The following is a 20,503-nucleotide window of genomic DNA, read 5'->3' as shown; positions in this document are numbered from 1 at the left end:
ACATCATTATGCATTCATGCCTAAACCCTGATCCAGGTCAGGTGTGGCTAGCCCCTGAAAGCAATAGACCTTAGGGTACGCACGAGAAAAGATTGGAAGTTCCACACTATATGAAAGAAGACAAATAATTGAGCATGAAAGGAGGTGGTCCTCTATCGAATCTTGATCGGCTATCATTTATGTGTATTAGGTTAGTGGTCTACACAGTAACTACCACAGACACGTATACTCTTAGGGAGGTGGAGCATCAGCCGCTACGCGGCGACATTGCGACGTTGATTCGTATAGGGGTATGATATGATATCAACTTTATGCTTCAGACCGGATCAGCTCCTCAATCCATGCAAATCTTGGCGCGCATTGCGAAATCATTACGAAAGAACACCAACGGGGTACTGGGTCGGTATGTTGCTGTTGTTCGGTGTGATGGTGGGAACATTGGTGTAGGGTGTAACCTCGACAGCCCGGTCGGCGGACGGGGGCATCAAGCGCACCGGATACTGCTGCGTGATGTGCGCCGCGATGTTGAGCAGCTTGGCCTCGGTGAAGGGCAGGCCCAGGATCTCCATGCCGACGGGGACGCCGGCGGGCGCGTCCTGGCTCGCGGGCGAGAACCCGGCGGGCACGGTGACGACGGGGGAGCCCGTCAGCGCGGCCAGGACGCCGTTGCGGCCGCTCTGCGACGGCGCGCCGAGCGGGACGACGAGGTTCTTTTGCTGCGGGTAGAGGACCGCGTCCAGGCCGTCCCGGGCGAAGGAGGCGCGCAGGGCCAGGGCGAGGTTCTGGATGCCGACCTTGTTGGCGGCGTAGGAGGCGTTGGCCGTGGACGAGGCGAGGGATGTGTGGACGTAGCCGTATTGGCCGGGGATCACGAGGAACTTGCCGCTTGCGTAAAGCGCGTCGAGCGAGGCAGGGGCGGCGCCGGTCAGGTTGGGGCTGGTGAGGTAGGCGTCCATCACTTCGCGGAACTCGGCGGTTTGCACGTCGAGCTTCGCGAGGGCGGTGGCGTTGTAGATGGGCTCGGTGATGTTGACGATCTCGGCCCCTGCGGACTTGAGGAAGCTCAGCATGGCCGACATGGCTTCGTTGACAGGGGTGGTCTCGGTCGAGTCGGTGTGGTTGAGGAACCCGTCCAGCACGCCCAGGCGCAGCCCCGCGAGTCCGCCATTGTAGAGGCTGGCCGAGTAATCCATGCAGTATCTGCCCGTAGCCGCGTCGGTAAGAGAAGGACGTGACAGTGCTGTCGCGTTGTCGGCTTCGTCGTACCCGACACTGGCCATGACCGTCAAGGCCACGGCGAGGTCCTTCACGTTCCGCGCCATCGGCCCCACGACGTCCTGGGTGTAGCTGACGGGGATGACGCCCGCGCGAGAGATGAGTCCCCACGTGGGCCGCACGCTGACAAGGCTGTTGGCGCTGGCCGGGCTGCGGAGGCTGTTGACGGTGTCGGTGCCGGTACCCAGCACGGCGAAGCTGGCCGCGAGGGCGGCGCCGGTCCCGCCGCTGGACCCCCCGGGAGTCCGCGTCTGGTCGTACGGGTTGACGGTCTGACCGCCGAGCGATGATACCGACAGGCCCTCGAGCGCCAGCTCATGCAGGTTGGCCTTTCCGAGCACGATGGCGCCCGTGTCCTTGAACGCCTTGACCGTGGGGGCGTCGGCGGCGGGCCGGTTCCCGGCAAGAGCCAGGTTGCCGCCGGTTGTGTTCAGGGGCACGGCGTCGTAATTGTCCTTGAGCAGGATCGGGATGCAGAACAGCTTCCGGCCCGTGGCGTTGCCCGCGGCCAGGTCCCGGTCAAGAGCGTCGGCGAGCGACAGGGCTTCGGGGTTCAGGCTGATGATAGCATTGATGGTGGGATTGAAGGCCTCGATGCGGGAGAGGAAGCCCGAGACCACGGCGCGGCAGGTCGTCAGGCCGGTGAAGAGGGCATTGTGGACGCCGTCAACCGTGGCCTCGCGGACGTCGAAGGAGTCGAGATTAGAGTAGGCCGTCACCGCGTGCAATTGGGCCAGGGCGCCGGCCACAACGGGCAACATCCGCAAGGCGACCATTGTTGGATGAGTTGACAATCGGCAGCTATGTAATTGAGCAACAAGAAAAGCGACTTCCTGTGGGGATTGGAGAATTGATGGGCAATCATCCAGCCAAGACAGATTAAATAGCAAATGACGGCCTCTGAGAATGTGAATATTTGCTTGTTGTTCCTATCTGTCGGAGTGCCGTAATCACTTGACCCGGACTTGACGCACTTGACCGGATCTGACGGTGATCGCGGCATACATTTCGTACCTTCCGATCATCGCAACCATCCCGCAGAGCAGTTGCTCCTGACACCATCGTCAAACATGCATCTGGAAAGCACCGCAGTCATTACCAATCACTGCCTTCGACTATATTGCCGCCAGCAGTTGCTGCCATGTCAATTACCAATACTAAGTCAGCTGCTTCCCTACGGCTCGTCTTAGGTCAGATTGCGGATAACTGCTCCAAATTGAACATGCTTTTGCCGTAACATCCGCCTTCAGAATTGCAGACTTCACATTCAGCTTTGTACCTGATCCAATGCACAGAAGCCTAGGTAGGTATGCCGCAGTGCAACTGATCGGATTGGATGCAGTTATCAGTTCACACCGGTTGACACAGGGTTACTTACCACGCAAGAATCGGGAGCATGCACGCGCGCAAATACGAGTTAATAAGTGCGCAATCTCGACAGCTCGGTGCCGTTTGTTGTTACCTGTCTGCTGTAGTATGTGCTTTCCAGTACAGAGTTTCTGGTCAGTATATTGGCTCAAGGGGAGGAGACAAACAGAAGAAAGATCGGTAGGTTGCGCTGACCGAGTCCCCGACGGGAAGAAGAAACAATGGCAAGAGAGATGTGCAGCGCATTCCACCTCATTATTGCCTCGCGACAACTGGCGGTATGCTTCTATGTAGTCATAGAGAATCCTTCGCTTGCGCCTATCAAAGCCGGCGATGACGACATTGTTATGTGCTTCACATATGGTACAACGATCCAAAAGCTCCGACAATTGATCGGCATTGTAGCGGTATCACCGGCGCGCCTATCTGATGCGCCGGCAGCGACCGGGGGGATCTTGGCCGGCTTCGATTTGCGGGCCGATCTCGCGAGCCGCCACCATGACGTCGAGATTCCCTGGGCGACTGAATGCGCTGGCGCTGTCTGCTCAGCTGTTGCTGGTTGCATCGAAGCAGAACCCCCCCACACACCCCCAGCTTCAAACGGGTGCTGGTATGTTTCGAAACGGCCCTGCGCCTTGCTGGTACCTGAATGCCAGCGGGCCGGGATGGGTTGCTTTGTTCAACGGAATGTTCGCTCCACGTATGCGCAGTACAGTCTGTACATATCACACCGGCTCAAGAGCCGAGACACCTTATTCCACACATATCATACGAATAGCAACTGCAGGTTAGAACTTTGGGTCCCGATACTCACAACTCACTCACGACAGGCGGTAGGGCGGAGGTAATGCTCCAGATCAGTCTATGTATGTAAGGTACTTGGCCAATTCCATCTGGATGAAGTCACTGGTTATAGGATCTACGGTTGCATGGGGTGGTTACCAAAAGGATTTGCGGATGTTTCGAGATTGAAGAAGAATCATCGACAATCTGACATTAACATGGGGTTCTTGGTTTGCCGTCACAGCCTTGCAGTGACGTAATGACATATTTGACGTCAAAGGAGGCAACACGCCTGTCGAGATCGAAAACGATAAACCGATCATTAGGGTCCTGGGTCTACTGGCTGGGTCGACTTGGCTTAGCAGCAAGCGGATGAGCATGGACAGTAGTGGGTAGAGGATATGTCACGATGTGGCTGAAGAGCCATACATGTTGAGCATGAAAGGAGGACATCTGTGTGTTGACTGGCGTTGTTGTCATATATGTGGAGCGGGTTGTCAAGAGGAAAGATAGTTCCGATCAGGCACAGAAAATTGGGCCGGGCACGTCACGCTCGGGGCGAAAGCCCCGGGAGGATCAAGAAGAGGCTGAAGGAACACCAAACAACATCAAGGCAGGCTCCAGGGACAGGCGCACCCGCCCGAGAGTACGGCCGCGCGAACTGGGGAAAGGCACTCCCGTTACCCGTGCCGTCCTTCCACTAACACCCCACCCCAAACTGAGATTGCAAAACGGTTGACGGAAGGGGCGAAAGCAGAAAACGCCAAAACTGCCAGACGCAGGTCCAAAACGGTGGGTGGTGGGTGGCTCAAAGGAGGAATGCTGCACAGTACGGTATCGGGCAAAGCAAAAAGGAAAGAAGAGATAGGGCCAGAAATAGGGTGTTCCCCGAAGTGGAAAGTCAGGCCTGGCGCCAGCCAATAGTTCTCGAGGGAAGTTGGTTTTTTCTCTTTCCCCTGCTTTCCTTCAACTCACATGAACAATACCATGAGATGAAAACCCCGCAATAAACCCATTTCATGATATCAAAAGTGGACAGGTACATTTCCATTGAAACCAGAGAGGTGTCTCGTGGCCCGGGTCTGGCCTGGGATTTTTCTGGGCGTTTCTCCTGCACCAGGGGGGCCCTGTCGCTGCCCTGCCCTCTCCGCAATGTTCTCCAGGAGCCCAGAACTGCGGGAAGGCGCCTTGATTGGCTGGCCGGGCAGAGATCGGCAGGCTGCCCAACTGGATCGCTGCTCAGGGTAGGGAATTTAGGAGAGAAAATAGATTGTCAAGTCACACTTTTTCTTTCCACACACCGAGATCCCGTGCTGGCCGCGGTCGCCGGTCGCCTCCCAAGGAGCCAAGCTCCAAGCAGAGGCCAAGCCCTCCCATTCCTGCATCTCCATTGAGGTTTTAGTCGCGTCGCACACGCATCCAACCTTGCCAACCCACGCAGAAACTAGCTACCCCGCCTGCCTGCGCAACTCACGCACCTACAGTAGCAGTCTAGATTTGATGTACGTACTACAGGCTAACCTACAGTAGTACTCCGAGCTACACAGCTGCCATCGGCTCAATATTGTGGGTTGCATCTAACCAAGGTTCGCTTGGTTTCTGCTTTACTCGGCCTTTGCGTTGCGCATTTCGCAATCCGCTCGTAGGCGTTCGCTTGGGACGAGTGCATACTTGCACACTCCGGCTGGGTGATACAGATTCAGTAGCAGAACAGGCCCCGGCCTGAGTCGCGGGAGACTTCAACTGCACACATTTAGATAAAAAAAGAAGAATACCAAGCAAGCCAGGGGGGAGCCAACTGTCGGTGTTTGTGGTATGCGCCAGACGGTAAGAACGATGATTTCCCCGGCTTCCTTGGCTCTGATATTGCTGCCAGCTATCAGAACCCCCCGGCCCCTATTGCTACGTTCTCATAGCCCTCGCCTGCTTTGTAGGGGAACCACATTATTGCGCAACCAACCCGCCTGCGCTTACGCGCGCCCATCCCACGCTTGTTCAACAACCGGATCGCGATCCCCTATGCTGTTGCTGCCACCTCCACCCTCCACATTCACAGCCACCTCATCTGGTTGCCAATACCGTCCCCTCCACGGGACCCGAAACCCCAAGCTGCCCAGTCCATTGAAGCCCACCGACCCTCGGATCGTGGCCCACTTCTCTGTCTCCTCCCTACGCCCGCGGGGACACCACCCTAATTGCTGACTACAGGCCGACTTCCCACGACTACTTCAAGAGCCAAATCCTCCCCCAGAGTTCTCCGGACAATCCTCCGCCTCTACTTCATCTTCCTCACACACCACCACCACTTTCTCACACCATCCAACTGCCTTCTCTACAGAAGCAACACCCAAACACCACCCCAATTCTATGATAAATTCTGAGCCACCTCATCCGAAACGCGCAAGAACACACGACCATATGCCTGGACTCATCACCGAAGACGGCACCACCGGTGCCCAAGAGCCGTACACCAATGGCTACGAGAGCGGCGCCGATACCAATGGCAACACCAATGGCAACGCCACTGCCAACGCCTATGCCAACTACATCAGCTCAACAAAAGAAGTGAACCACGATGACTGGTTCATTGGCAGCGTTGACCAAGGCACAACTTCGTCCCGCTTCATCATCTTCAACAGCTGGGCGGACCCTGTTGCCATGCACCAGATCGAATTCGAGAACTTGTATCCCCAGTCAGGGTATGTCCTCCCTACAACATGGCGTATTGCCGAACCATAGCTAATCGTTTCCTTGCAGATGGCATGACCAGAGCCCCTATGAGCTCCTCGACACGGTCGAGGAGTGTATCGAGAAAGCCACGGAAAAATTCGTCGCTCTAGGCTACAACAAGTCCCAAATCAAGGCCGTTGGCATCACGAACCAGCGTGAAACCACCGTCTGCTGGGACAAGACCACGGGCGAGCCTATCTGCCAAGCCGTTGTGTGGCCCGATACCCGTACCAAGAACTTGGTGCGCGAGCTCAAGGCTCGCCCCGGCGCCGACAAGCTCACCGACATTTGTGGCCTTCCTCTCAGCACATATCCTTCCAGCGTGAAGCTGATGTGGATGATCAAGCATCACGGAGAAGTCGGCAAAGCGTACGAGGAGGGCCGCTTGGCTTTTGGCACTGTTGACTCCTGGCTGGTCTACAAGCTCAACGGCGGTGTCGAGCGAAACATTCACGTGACAGACACCACCAACGCAAGTCGTACCATGTTCATGAACCTGCACACTCGCCAGTACGATGAGGAGCTTTTGAACTTCTTCGAGATCGACCCCTCCAAGGTCGCCATGCCCAAGATCGTGCCGTCTTCCTCTCCTGATGCTTACGGCAGCATTGCCAAGGGCACCCTCAAGGGTGTCAAGATTGGCGGCTGCCTGGGTGACCAGTCGAGTGCGCTGGTTGGCCAGTGTGGATTCAACGCCGGCCAGGCAAAGAACACCTACGGAACCGGTTGCTTCTTGCTGTACAATGTTGGCACAAAGCCTGTCATCTCCAAGTACGGCCTGCTCGCCACTGTTGCTTATGACTTTGGCGAGGGCAGCGAGCCCGTCTACGCTCTCGAAGGCAGTGTTGCCGTTGCCGGCTCGGGTGTGAAGTTCCTGCTCAACAACCTTGGATTCGAGCGAGACTCGCACCGTATTACTGCCCTCGCGGAGAGCGTTGAAGACAATGGCGGTTTGGTCTTTGTCACGGCCTTCAGTGGTCTGTTTGCGCCCTACTGGATCGACGATGCCAAGGGAACCATCTTTGGCATCACTCAACACACACAACGCGGCCACATTGCCCGCGCAACTCTGGAAGCCACCTGCTTCCAGACGCGAGCCATCCTGGACGCCATGGAGCGTGACTCGGGCCACAAGCTGCACTCTCTGGCAGTTGACGGTGGCATGTCCAACAGCGATCTGACCATGCAGACACAAGCCGATGTGTCGGACATCCACGTCGCCCGCCCACCCATGCGCGAAACCACGGCGCTGGGTGCCGCCATTGCGGCGGGTATGGCCGCCGATGGCTGTGGGTGGGACAGCCTCGAGGATGTGGCCGAGATGATGCGCATCAAGGACCATGTCAAGATCTTCAAGCCTGTCAAGGACAAGAAGAAGGTGGCGCGCATGTATGCCAACTGGGAGCGTGCCGTGCAGATGAGCCGCGGGTGGGTCGTCCAAGAGGAGGACGATGGCCCTGAGCTTGCCTCCAGCATCAAGCAGTCGCAATCCTAAGTCACTCTTGGTATTCTTTTGGCTACTTGATTGTCTATCTGAGCACAGTCTTTTTTGCATGGGAGCGTGTAGCGGGGGGGCTTCGGGAGAAAACTACTTTGGGTCTGGCGCTTGGTAGGAGTTTGACGGTTGCATTGCCGGGGAGTATGAAAGGGTTGTGTCACTCCGCCTATAATTTTGAGCGGTACGGGAAGATATCCGCAGCTATGGAATAGCCTTAATGATTGTGTACTATTATCTATCATTATCTATCAATCAACACTTAATGATCATACTTAACAACAACACCAAATATGCTTATCGAACTTTGCCTGTGACTATTGATTGAATCTGTTCCTATGAACAATAGTTATTATGAAAAATTATTATTGGGACTGTCTTGATCTTCGCCCCTTCTCCATACAAGCGCGCAAGTGATAATCCCCCAAATCGATCTTGCCCCGCTACGAGTGCATATATGCGGTTGCAGTGAGTACGACTTGGTTCAAAGTCTGGAACGAATTTGCCCATGGCACCGAGATGGAAATCCCATGGGACGGCCTTTGGCCTTGTTGGTTCTCCATAAATACCCAACATGTAGGTTTTCTCCCCATGTGACAACGTTGGGGACGGGGCAGAAGATGGGGGTTACTGCTCTCCACCCCTTTGCAGTCTGAAAATCCCACAGAAAACAAATGTGCATATGGTATACACATACATATGCTATGCAAAGCAATAAGGGACAGGGCGGCTAAACACTTAACCACCACCTGGATGGCCAGTGTCCCATTGCCAGTTCGGGACGGCAGGATGAGAAGCGAGCCAATCGGCGGCTAGCCCAACATCGTACCATTGCCATAGTAGTACGACGGCTGCTGTACTTTAGTGCATGCATGCATATCTTTTTTTTTCCTCTGTCAATCCTTCGCTGCTGCTGCCGAACGCGCGCGCCACGACGACTAGCATGCTGTAAGACCACGTACGTCCGAGACTCGCGTCGTAACTCCGCTCGCTGCAGCGAAAAAAGGAACGAAAGCCCCTGGCCATGGGGCTTATTTTAGTGTTCAAGGGCACTGGATCAGTCCGGGATCCGGGCATCGGATCAGACGAGCCGCACAGCTAGTGCTTTCGCGGGGAGTCTATTTCAGTCATGCTAGCTGCAGGAGGCGTTCTTTCGTCCGAAGTCGCTCGACGGATGCTCAAATGCCTTACCGCTCACAACTCACTCCTCCAATACTGCCTGCACTTGAGTAGGTACGGTAGCTTACAGTGACTACTGTAGGTGAGATAAGAACCAGAGCTAGCTAACAGGCCCTAGAGCTAGAGGAGGCACCCGCACTGCCGGGTACATTGCCAGTGACTGTTCTACTATGTATGTATGTACAGTCAGACTCCCCTAAAAAGAAGTGCCGCCTCTACCTTCGCCTCGGCCGAGGGAGAAGAGGAAGAGGAAGAGGGAGAGGGGGGGAGAAGAGAAAGAAAGAAGAGCGAGCAGGAGGAGGCAAAGCCGAAGAAGGATTTACGAGGCCCCCCCTCCCCTCCAAAGTCCTAAGCCCGAGCTCGCGCTTGCGCAGAGACAACAAAAGACCCTCGTACCGCATAGGCCAGAAGCATATAAAAGCTGACGACGATCAAATCAAAATGCCCCTCCACTGCCACATGCCCGACACGGACAAAACAACAAGCACTGGCATCGTGAAGTGATCGGCCTATCCACCTTCTCTATTGGACGGGGCCGAGAATAGTCCATCGCGCGGTTTTCAAAATCACCTGGCCCTTCCGCCAAGCCCATTGTGGGAATTCCCCCAAATACGATGGCCTGCTAGGCACTTAGCCCATAACCTTGCCGCATGCACTTCTGTTTCTCTCCCCGTGCCCCCCGTGGCCCCCCCCTGCCTGTCTTGACCCCTTTCCCCGTATCTCTCCACTCCATCTAGCACAGTATACTCTTTTCCCCAGTCACCCTCAATTGGCCCCCGCTCTTTTATCGCGCACCCTTCTTTTTGGGCCTTTTTCGCCCCTTCCGTAACAGACGGTGCAGCTGCAGGTGCAACTCACGATACCTTCAGTCCCAGTTCGAAACGCCAGCCTTGAGGGGGGCTTGCCACCGAGACTCGGCACAGCCACGGACGGGCATCCGGCCTGGTTGACCTACGCTGTGCCGCGCCGTGCCCGTGTCGTGCCCTGCCGCGACGTGGACGGCCGAATACACACGTACGCGCACGCGCACACACACGTACACACGTACACGCACTCGGACATAAGGCAAGATCGCCCATACAGAACGGTGATCGACTAGTTAGTTCCCAGGACGCCGGGTATACTATCTCCCCAGCCCAGTCCAGCAACCCCACTTCCCGATCGGAATTCCGAGAGACAGGGGAAGACAGGGGAGGCTCGGTCGGCTCCGGAAGCCCACTCGGCTTTAGGCCAAGTCTTTTATAGCGCTATTCGGGGTCCAATCGCGGGACTGTGGAGGGTCAAACGGGCCGCCATCTGATAAGATTACCTAAAGTACCCAAGTAGCCCCCCAGCGCCCGCGACGAATTCGTTCCATCATGACGCCCACAAAACCTGCCGTCTCTTCGCCCATTCCTCCTACCACCAAAACCTCCTCCTCATTCAAGGCCCCGCCACCAAGACAACCGCCGCTGAAACAGAAAATGGCGCTGGGCTTCCGATCCCTCGTCGACGGCGCCCGCAAGGCCCTGACGCCGCTCTCGGGCACCCCGGCCGCCCAGCAAGAAGCCGCCTCGGCCCGGGCCCTCTTCCCCGCCACCGACCCGACCGTCGACGGCGATGCCTGCCTGCACGATTGCGACTCGTGCCATATCGCCTTCCCGCGCGGTTTCAAGATCGACGAGGCCGATCTGCTGTACGGGCACATCAAGGGCTGGAGCACGCACGTGCTCGTGGCGACGGGCAAGAGCGACTGGGTGCGCGACGTCGAGGACGAAAAAGGGTCTGTCATGCAGGCCATCGGCGGCACGTCCCAGAAGCCGACCAACGGCCGCCTCATGCTGAGCGCCAGCAACATGCTCGTCCCTAACAGCCACGCCCACAGCGACGCCGAGCGCTACGCCGCGCCCACGACCGTCTTGCTGCTGCCCGCCTTCCGCCTTGTCGAGAACGTGACGCCCGCCGCCGTGCCCACGCTGGTCGAACGCTTCATCGACGCCGCCCCGACCAACGCAAGCCCGCTCGGGCCCGTGACGCTGCCGGAGCGCATCCCCTGTCCCTGTCCCCGTCCGACGGCCTGCCCTCGGCGTCGGACCTGCTCTCGCGGCCCTGCCCGCACGCGGCGCTGGTCCTGCTCTGCTCGCAAAAGACGCGCGACGCGCGCTGCGGGCAGTCGGCGCCCCTGCTGCGCAAGGAGCTGGAGCGCCACCTGCGGCCCCTCGGCCTGTTCCGCGACCTCGACGACGAGCGGCCCGGCGGCGTCGGCATCTATTTCATCTCCCACGTCGGCGGGCACAAGTACTCGGCCAACATGATGGTCTACCGGCGGCCCGACGCGTTCGGTGTCGACGGCGTGGCGCGCGCCCAGCACGAGCGGGAGAGCGGCGGGGCGGACTTGAAGCCCGTGCCGCGGAAGAAGAAGGTGCCGGCAGCGGTTGTCGCTGAGGAAGCAGATGCGCCGGCGACGGCGGCGGGAGAGGAAAAGAAGGAGACGGAGGAGGATGATGACGTCGGCGCCGGGCAGTGTATATGGCTGGCCCGCGTCAAGCCCGAGGACTGCGAGAACATCGTCAAGTACACGGTGCTGCAGGGCAAGGTGGTCAAGCCCGACACGCAGCTGCGCGGCGGCTTTGACCGGAGCAAAGGCATAATGAGTTGGTGAGAGGAAGGCTCACACCCACTCACAAAGACCACCTACCACCCCCATGCAACACCATCGGAGCGAATCGTCAACGCGGATTTGATGGAGGGGATACATATACATATCTCTCATGGCTCTCTGGTTATTCATATACTACGCATTTAAATGTACATTGATATGCTTCGCCACCATACAAGGGGCGGAGGGCAGGCACTCGCGGTGGACTGGGTACTGCTCGCTCTCTGCCTGCAGAGGCGTCTGTCTGTCTGACCCAGACCTGTCCAGAACGGAGAGAACAGATCTGTCCTGTGGTGTCCTTGCATATAGATGGGATCGGTATAGACTAGACCAACTTGCTGCCACTTGAGAGCTAGAACTGGGAACGAAGGAGGAGATCCGGGTTCATCGGTCGATACCTATAGCAGCAGACTCATAGAGAAAACTGAACTCATTCGTCTGTACATGAGAATGATTGTATGTACCGGACCCCCTCTTTAGAAGGGCGAGGATGACGGATGGCTACTTCACTAAAAATATAAACCATCGTACACATTCGCAGTGCAAACATGCTTCCTCGTAACCGCCTTGCGCTTCTCAAGACAATACATAACATTATAAGACCTGTCTAGCCCCAAAAGAGGCAGACATCACTGCATACAATAAGTCACCGGCACAGATATATCAGCATTCTTCAGGGTGAGACGAGACCTTACAGCCCTGCTTGACATGGTGTCTCGCGCTTCTCGAGATGGAACACACACCACTTGATATAGAATCAGACACTCCTACATTACATAGATGGCTCAGAACTAACAATAACATAAAGTTAAGCTCGAGCAGTGTTTAGATAGTAAAGATCTCGAAGACGAAAGACTAAAAGATTCGAGAAGTAGGTATAGTGTATAAACTTTATACACGTATAGTAGCGTGCTTAACTTATTAATTAAATTAAGTTAAACTTTAAAATAATAAAATAAACATTAATATATTATATATTTTTAAATAGTTTTAATATTATTATATTATAATATTTTTATTATATAGTTTTTATAACTTAATATTAATAAAGAGCTTATTAATTATTATTATCGCCGTTAAAAAAGCTGGTCGGTAGTATTTATCCCTCGTACGTAGTCGTCGTTATACCTTCCTCCTCGTCGAAATCGGGGGTGAAATAGCCTTTAAAATCGACCCGGTCGCGACAGTCTCGAATTTATTTCAATAAAGTATATAATCGTCCCTTTTAATTTAATATTAATATTAATATTATTATATAAAACTTTCTATATTATTATAATAATATATATTTATTTATATAAAATTATTATATTATATTATATTAAACCTTTTAAAATAAAGTATAATAAGTATTATTCCGAGCGTTAGATCAAGTACATCAGTAGCTTGCGCTTCTCCCAGGGTCCTGCCGGCGTGCGATAAACTTCCCGGGCTGCAGCACTACTCTCCCACCTCTATCTCGAATATCAGACGACGAGTAAGTAGCAGAAGGTCTAATCAATCGCCCCTGTGGTGCCATGGCGCAACGCCAACCACGACCTTATGTGAAAATGCCATAGCAACCGGCGCCGGGAAGGAGATCAACAACAACAACTAGAACCACATGCAAGATGAATATTTCACTGCTAATAGGCTGTAGAAGTTTATATTGTTTTGCGTATCTTTTAGTATATTCACCTGTACATCTCATTTCCTTTTCCCTACCCTGCCTTGTCTCCGGCTAGGGGTTTGCTTTCCAGGTTCTAGTGATACTTCATGATCTTGTTGACGTTGTGTTTGGTCTAAACGAGAGAGTGAAGGGGGGCACTCTAGTCCCGAGGTGGAGGGTAGAGTATCCCATTCATCCTTTGACTAGCAAGCCCCTCGGATGATCCGGGAGAATCGCGAGGCTTGGCTCGCAAGATTATATACAGATAGATGCCACATGTATATACAAGCAACCGCTTAATGTGTCTGGGGCTCGACCTACTTCATTCGCCAGAAAAACGAAGGACTGACGAGGGATGGGCGTTGGAGGTTGTGGAAGCAAACGGTATGTAAGTTGCAGTCGAAACAAAAACGCCAATGGTATATGTAACTCCGTGTTCCTTAGCGGCGTGCTAGGATGATGAATGATGAGAACCGAAAGCGTGAAAACATAAGCTGCAAATGCCAGGCATATGGATAAACGGTATTTGGTGTTTTGGTAATTGTGGTATTTGTGGTGTTTTTTTTGGGTAGTCTCGCCAGGACTCGGGTATGGCGACCACAATTGTCGAGGCGCGACGAGAGAAGAGGTCGTCAGAAGAGGATCCCCTAGTATAGTCTGACACCTTGCGATCGATCACAGGCCTTATCCGCAACGCCCGTCTCCCTTGCCCACCGAACATCCCATTCCTTCTCGTTTGTGTCGTTGAACAAAATCTCGCCTTTGCTGCCGACGGAGAGTGGCCTCGAACGCTGTATAAACGAACCTCGCGACTTGCGACCCCATTCCTTCTGGCTCCTGTGCTTCCTCCATTTGGCCGCCAGGCATCGCGCCAAGATCCAGAGAAGGACCATGCCCACGGCGGTGACTACGGCGCATGCGCCGGCATGGCGCGCGGCAATGCGCGAGTAAGACTCGCCCGAGTCAATCGCCTTGGCGGACTGGTAAACAAACTCATGGAAGCCGGGTTCCAGGTGCTTTATCGTCGAATGCGTCGCAGTAGTAATCTTGCGCGGGAGGGCATGCCGCGACATGTACGAGAGGTCGGACAATGAGGGCGCAAATGCACGAAAGTCGGTACAGCGCTGTTGGATCAAAGGAATTCTGGTCAGCAAGCGGGCACGACAAGACAACAGCTAGCTTCCCGGGCCGAACTTAAGTTGACAAGTTTGGTGGAGACACCAAACAGTCTCAGTTTCGCGTCATGGGAAGGGATGGCAGGTGGTTAAAGAACGGGGTAGTCGTGTCATGAAGAATCCGGGGGAAAAACCGGAGGAATGATGTGAAACTTACGCCATCGACGGGAGCGGCGCTGATCAACGGGAGCGTGTATGCGCCCAAGAAGAGAAGCGCGGGCAGGAATTGCATGCTGGGCGGTGTTTTCGAGGGCGGCAGGTTTCGCGAGTCTGTTGACTAGGACGACAGACAATTGGGGACGGCGCGTAGGATTTCCAAGCCTGGTATTGTGTACGTATCGACGGGCTATATATGTATTGGGACTCTTGTTCGAGCCCAGCTTGTCGCGATTGAAACAGATTGAAGCCGGTGGTGGGAGTATCAAGCTTCAACCTGGCGGCGTCTAGACCATCTCAAGTCGGAACGGTATATGGTATAGTGACACCCAGGACACGAACGAAAGGGATGTTCCGCACAAATGTTGGCCTGGTCTGGATGGTGTTCTCGTCGGCGTCGGCGTTTATCCTGTTGTTTATCTCTTTCTTTCCTATGCTCGGGGTCGGTCCAGTTCAATTAAGAACTCTAACTTTTGGTCGGGAAGAGAGGATGGGGGGAAATCGGTCACAAGAAAAAGGAACAACTTGACAGGCAGGGTAACATGGGATACTAGTAGTAAGCCTGCCTGGCTCTTTTACTTGGATAAGCTGGATCGGATGGGATGGTGAGGTAGGGTAGGGGGGGGGGGGCCAAAAATAAGAAAGGACGGGGAAAATCAGCCGAGACGAGAGGGCGGAAAGGATGGAAGGGGGGGAAGGGATCGGGATGGTGAGATAGAGACAAGATCAAACGAGGGAGCGAAGGAACGAACGAGACCAAGGAGAGCGAATGAATGACTGGAGCGAGCGAGTGACAAGTGACTACTGACTGAATGAGCGAATGTGTGAGTGAGTACTGGACTAACCGACTGTGAATGAGAGTGTGCTTGCTGACGGCTCTCTCTCGCTCTCCCTGTTGCTGCTGCTGTAGCCTGTTTTCTGGGCTGGGCAATAGAAGGAGGATCCAAACCCCTGTCCGTGATTCCCCGTCCTTGCCCGTGGATGGTCCCAGTTAGCGGCGGTCGCTGCTGGTCTTGCGCGCAACTCGAGGCCCTCCCAGCAGTACCCAGCAACACCAGAGCCTTGTCAGACCAAATTAAGAAAGAGACAACAGAAGGCTGGCAGCAGACGCAGCCAATCAGGGCGCTGCTGACTGTGTAAGAGTGGATATCGTCGACCAAAATGACGACCAGCTTGCATGAGCCAAGCCCGGACGAGCCCACCAGGACGGCTAGCTTTGCCCATTTGCGCTTCAGCTCCTCAGACCATCAATCTCGTTTTTGTTTTCATTAATTGCGCCGTTGTAGTAGTGCGGGCAGGGGACAGAGAGCAGGCGGGCGTTGTTGGTCACCTTTCTCCTCGCTCGCTCGCCCTCTTCGCTCACTGCGCTCCTCGTATGAGCCACTAATCACCGACCGTCCCGACCCTATGCTGCCTGTGTTTTCAAGCTTATTCCCTCTGGGCCACTGGGCTTTCCAGGCTGCCAGTACCACGGGCTACTCCGGGCTAACAGGGCTACTACCGAATTCCCCCAGACTTTCTGTCGCTTAGCCAGCCTGACTCAGGAAACGATCCCCCAGCCTATCTGCGCCACCGAGCTGAAATGTAGCAAGCATCTCAATACTGCACCTACAATTTAATGCATGCACTATCTATGCCCATGTGCTGCTATTAATAAACAAACCCAATTGCTGTGGCGCAGAATGCAGAGAAGGCAGAGTCGAGCTGCAGAGTCTACGCCGCGTGGCTTGGGCAGTTTCGACTTACTCCTCAATCCCAATCCTCCATGCATCAATTCCTTTCCCTACCGCCTTGCTGCCTACCTACCCGGGCTAACCCTTCCCCCGCTCTCTCTGGTTGGGCTCGGTGTTGTCGCCCCTCTCGCTCTGTGCCGACCGAGCCGAGCCCAAGCTCGACCATGCCCCGATTTCGATCGCTCACACCAACAGATTTGCTGTAACCTGCAGACTATGACACAATGCGGATAGGGAAAAAAGTCGTGCAGCTTGCCCTGGTTGCCATGCATACCGAATGACGCGAATGGAGTCTCTTGACGGAGGGCTAGCAGAAGTTTTCTGCAGCAAAGAAAAATATGACTAACCTACCAGCGGCAAGCACTCCGACGATGATCACGATCCCTTCAATGACGTCTCCCTTAGCAGCCGCCAGCAACCCCTGCAACGGAAAAAAAAGCTGACATGGTGTGACAAGCAGTATATGTAGAACATACTATACCTAGCTATAGCTATTAGTAATACATGTCGATCAGGTTGCCATCACGTCAGAGGTCTCCCCATCCTTCGCCCGTCGCAGTACACTGGCAATTGCTCGTGATCAATTTGATTCTGCACATGAGCAGCACATTTTCTAGATGGCCAATTATCAGTATTCAACGCCATGTTAACATCTCATCCCATTCATACTAACACATGTTACTCCTGCCGTTTCCGGCTCTACTGCTGACATGCACATGTGTGTGATTGTTGCCATAGCCCTATGCAAAGCCTACATACTGCGGCGGTGGTGGAGCCTACTTATTACTACCTAGTCCTTTAATAGGTGCGCTAAACAGATAGATTGTATTCGGAGTGTACGGGATAGGTATACTAAGCTGGACAGCGCCATCGATCGCCCTCTGCCCGAGGTGCCGCAGCCGCTATCATCAATCCTCCATTACATCAGTTGCGCAGTACTTAAGATATTCAACCCCCAAAGATAAAGAAAACGCTCGTCCAACGCCTCGATGCTGTAGCAGAAGGTGCAAGTCTAAACATGTTTACTTGGTCGCCAAAGATAACACCCCAAGCAATGCTGCTGTAACCTCAATAGGGGTGTATGTGTGGCTGTATAAAATTCTCCAACGGGGAGTTGTTTAGGTAAGAGAGAGAGCGCCAGGCAGACGTATCAACCAAGACTGCTTAGGTATGTTTCTTAATCTCCTCCCACGACCCGTCTTGGCTGCTGTCTGGCTCGGTTCCGTCGTCGCTGCCGTGATGACTCTTGCGTCGCCGCATCTGCCCACGCTCCGCCATCGCTTCCCGGATCTTGCTGTTCGCCTGAGCGAAGCCCTCCTTAGAGTCAAGCGTGGTGAACCCGGTGATGGGGAAAGCGCCCGACCCAAATCCTCCACCGCTGCTGCTGCTCCGGCTTCGATCCCGGGACGGGGGCCGGGTCGGGAACATGGCGACCCGGCCAATGTTCGAGAACGACTCGTTGCGAGGCAGGGCCCGGCTGGATGCCGTGGTGTTGTGGCGCGAGAGCATGGGCGGGGTGCCCACGCTGACAGGAGAGCTGGGTTCGCTTGGGTTCGAGAAATCGGGCACGCTGGTGACGCCACCGGGGAAAGTCGGGTCCTTGATGAGGCGGTTCTTCTCAAAGTCGTCGTACATGTCAGGCCCCAGCTCATTGATCGTCGAGACTACCTGGTCGGCAAGCTGGGCACGTTGTTGGCGAATCTGGTGGAAACTGTAGCTGGACGAAGGGTTGAGACACAGGATGAGGGGTCTTAGAGATTTAGCAATGTCCATGCCAACTTCTCCGAATCGGAGGGCCGCAAAAGTGATGGCAGGGCAAATAACCCAACTAACAAAGAAGATGATCCACCAAGGAAGCCAGTCTGGAGCATATCCAAAGCACCTGGTGTAGGACAGTAGAATGCTGTAGAAGTGGTAGACCACTGGCGCCAAAGCCATGGCCACCAGTATCTTCCAGGTCGCCATTACGTCTCTGCCGGCAATCTTGACCGTAGACCCGGCCAGGGCGGTGGCAGCCTTCTGGATGCTGATCACTTTCGAGACCAGGAAGATGGGCGCAAAGAGGACCAGACCGGGGACCACGCCAATCGCCAGGACACAGAGTTTCAAAACCCTCCAGAGGAGCAACAGAACCACCTTGGGAATGAACCGCCTCGCGTGCTCGACTTGGTGGTCTTTGACATTCAGGTAGCGGAGCTCGTCGTTGTACTTCTTGATTTTGGTCAAAACGTCAATGATGCGGGGGTCGTCCTTGAATTTGGAGAAGCCCTTGGCCAGCTTGCGGTTAAGCTCGACGATGTGAGAAAGGGGCAACTTCTTGCCCGTCATGTAGAGCCTCCTGGCTGCCTGGATAGACATGAGTGTATCGTAATCTGGCGTAGAGACCGTCACCGACTTCAGAGACATGGTGCACATGTCCAGAAGCTGAGCGATAGCTTCTCTTCGCTCGTTGTTCTGATAGAGCGTCACCAGGTCCGGCGGCACCGAGAACGGCTGGCCAAATTCAACGACAGCTCGCGATCGGAACTTGTGAGGGTGGAAATAGTTCATGCCGACTGGCACAATGGTAAGGCCGCAATCGGGATCCTGGGCGAGAGTACCCAAGGCCATGATGGCGACACCAGCCTTTAGCGGCAAGAGCTCAGTCCGATCATGGCTACCACCTTCGGGGAAGATACCCACGCAGCCGCCAGATCTCAGTCGGTCAAATACGGCTTGGTAGACCTTGCTCTGGTCAATACGAGGGGCCAGCTTGTATTTGGTGCCCTCAAAGCCCGGCTTGGGACCGTTGAGCTGCGGGTTGGTGAACCTGCCCTCTTCGGTGATATCCTCGCGGCCCGTGAGCTGAAACAGCGAAACCTTGCCCTTGAAAGCTCGCTTGGTTCGTATCTCCTCGGGGCCGACAATCTCAGAAATGTCGACGTTCGTCCCAGACTGACCCTTCACCGAGGGCAAGAAAATCATGCCGCCAACCTCGGCGTCCCTCTCAAAGTTCGTGCCGACGCCGCGGATGATGTTCGGGTTGTTGATGGGGTCGGGCATGTAGACGAGGCCCGGCTTGGGCTTCGCGGAGTCTTGGGCGCGCGGCCGACGGGGACCGAGCCGACCTGGCGCGAGCCCCAGCCGATAAAGCCATGGACCGATTTTTGGGCGATGAGCAGCGACACGCGCCGGTGGGCTTCGTTGCGCAGAGTCCGTTGAAGGATGATCGCATCGACGAACTGGTTGGCATGTGGCGCCGCGATAAAAAGGACCGGGCCCGATCTAGGCACGTACCAGGAGCCTCTATGGTGAACCTCACGGAAAAACAAATCAATAACAATCGAAATGCCCCAGAGGAAAGCGTCGTATTTCCAATTGCTCATAGGATAGAGCTCCTTGCTCGGATTGGTGTCGCCTTCCTCGGCTGGCTTCGCAGGAGCTTGCTGCTCCTTGGAAGTATTGTCTGACATGGTGTCGTTTGTCGGCAATCTCGTCGGCGGGGTTTGCTGGGTCGGATAACGGGTTTGTTATAAGGTATAGCGAGAGAATGGTGTCGCCAATCGTCCAAAATGGGCAAGCACTCGTTGGGCAAAAGAGCTGTCGAGATGTAGCAAGCAGACAGCAAGAGTCGTATTCCTCGCAACCAGGCTGAGTCGTCGAGGCGCAAGCTAGTGTTCCAAAGAAACGATTGCGCTGGTCTGATAACGGCAAATTGTGTCGGGATGGCGTGGATAAAGAGGTCTCGGGGGTTCGGGCCCGTACGTGGCAAAGCAGCGAGGAACTGAGGTATATAAGTTATCGTGCTGCCTTGGGTTTGGCAGATGTTGCTCTGTCGCACATGCAAGCATAGCACGATATCAGCGTGGTGTGCAAATCACCTGCAGGTCGCATACCCGGAATTGACCAGAGTGCCCGAAACCAAAGCAATTGGTGATAAGGCCAAGTCGCTGGATACCTGGGCCAACAAATAAAAACTGTGTAGGTATGTAACCCAGGTAGTTTCAAGAAGGGCGAAAGTCAGGCGAGAACAATTGTTGTTGAATGGCACCTTCGCAAGAATATACCAGATGGGCTAGATATTTTACCTAACAGCAGCTCATCGCCATGGGCATCACTGTGGCATGCAGATCTTGTGCTGGGCTTCTTTAGCTTGAACTGGGTGTCGACAGTTTCAATGTGGTACCCTAAATAGCATGCCACCTTAAATAATCCAGAAAAAAAAGCGCTGTTCTTTCATTCGCCGCCCAAAGGGTAGCGTCTATTCTTCTTGTTCCTTTTCTTTCTTTCTTAATGCTCGTACTGCAATAGAGTAGAGCAGGAATTTCTGCGCTGAATACGAAT

At 54.7% G+C, this 20,503-nt stretch overlaps 5 protein-coding genes across 5 annotated transcripts; 3 read left to right on the top strand and 2 right to left on the bottom strand.

Moving 5' to 3' along the window:
• Positions 1 to 371: 371 nt before the first annotated feature.
• On the bottom strand, positions 372 to 2,051 carry PG985_002108 (uncharacterized protein; the record flags this gene model as incomplete). The annotated part of the gene is made up of 1 exon (XM_066821877.1): positions 372 to 2,051. The coding sequence occupies one exon, from the start codon at positions 2,049 to 2,051 to the stop codon at positions 372 to 374; it is 1,680 nt and encodes a 559-aa protein (XP_066689309.1).
• A 3,793-nt stretch (positions 2,052 to 5,844) lies between these two features.
• PG985_002107 (glycerol kinase (ATP:glycerol 3-phosphotransferase)) lies at positions 5,845 to 7,651 on the top strand (the record flags this gene model as incomplete). The annotated part of the gene is made up of 2 exons (XM_066821876.1): positions 5,845 to 6,125; positions 6,184 to 7,651. The coding sequence occupies 2 exons, from the start codon at positions 5,845 to 5,847 to the stop codon at positions 7,649 to 7,651; spliced, it is 1,749 nt and encodes a 582-aa protein (XP_066689308.1).
• Positions 7,652 to 10,188: 2,537 nt separating this feature from the next.
• Positions 10,189 to 11,471, top strand: PG985_002106 (uncharacterized protein; the record flags this gene model as incomplete). Its single annotated transcript, XM_066821875.1, has 2 exons — positions 10,189 to 10,788; positions 10,827 to 11,471. The coding sequence occupies 2 exons, from the start codon at positions 10,189 to 10,191 to the stop codon at positions 11,469 to 11,471; spliced, it is 1,245 nt and encodes a 414-aa protein (XP_066689307.1).
• A 1,944-nt stretch (positions 11,472 to 13,415) lies between these two features.
• PG985_002105 (uncharacterized protein) lies at positions 13,416 to 14,210 on the top strand (the record flags this gene model as incomplete). The annotated part of the gene is made up of 2 exons (XM_066821874.1): positions 13,416 to 13,500; positions 13,798 to 14,210. 2 exons carry the CDS (start codon positions 13,416 to 13,418, stop codon positions 14,208 to 14,210), a joined length of 498 nt encoding a protein of 165 aa, XP_066689306.1.
• A 3,134-nt stretch (positions 14,211 to 17,344) lies between these two features.
• PG985_002104 (acyltransferase) lies at positions 17,345 to 19,632 on the bottom strand (the record flags this gene model as incomplete). Its single annotated transcript, XM_066821873.1, has 2 exons — positions 17,345 to 19,243; positions 19,273 to 19,632. 2 exons carry the CDS (start codon positions 19,630 to 19,632, stop codon positions 17,345 to 17,347), a joined length of 2,259 nt encoding a protein of 752 aa, XP_066689305.1.
• Between the last annotated feature and the right edge of the window lie 871 nt (positions 19,633 to 20,503).

This window comes from Apiospora marii (genome assembly GCF_038362585.1).
Source record: "Apiospora marii strain CBS 49790 chromosome Unknown utg000002l_segment0_segment0, whole genome shotgun sequence".
Lineage (NCBI taxonomy): Eukaryota > Fungi > Ascomycota > Sordariomycetes > Amphisphaeriales > Apiosporaceae > Apiospora > Apiospora marii.
This window is presented reverse-complemented; position numbering and strand designations above follow the sequence as displayed.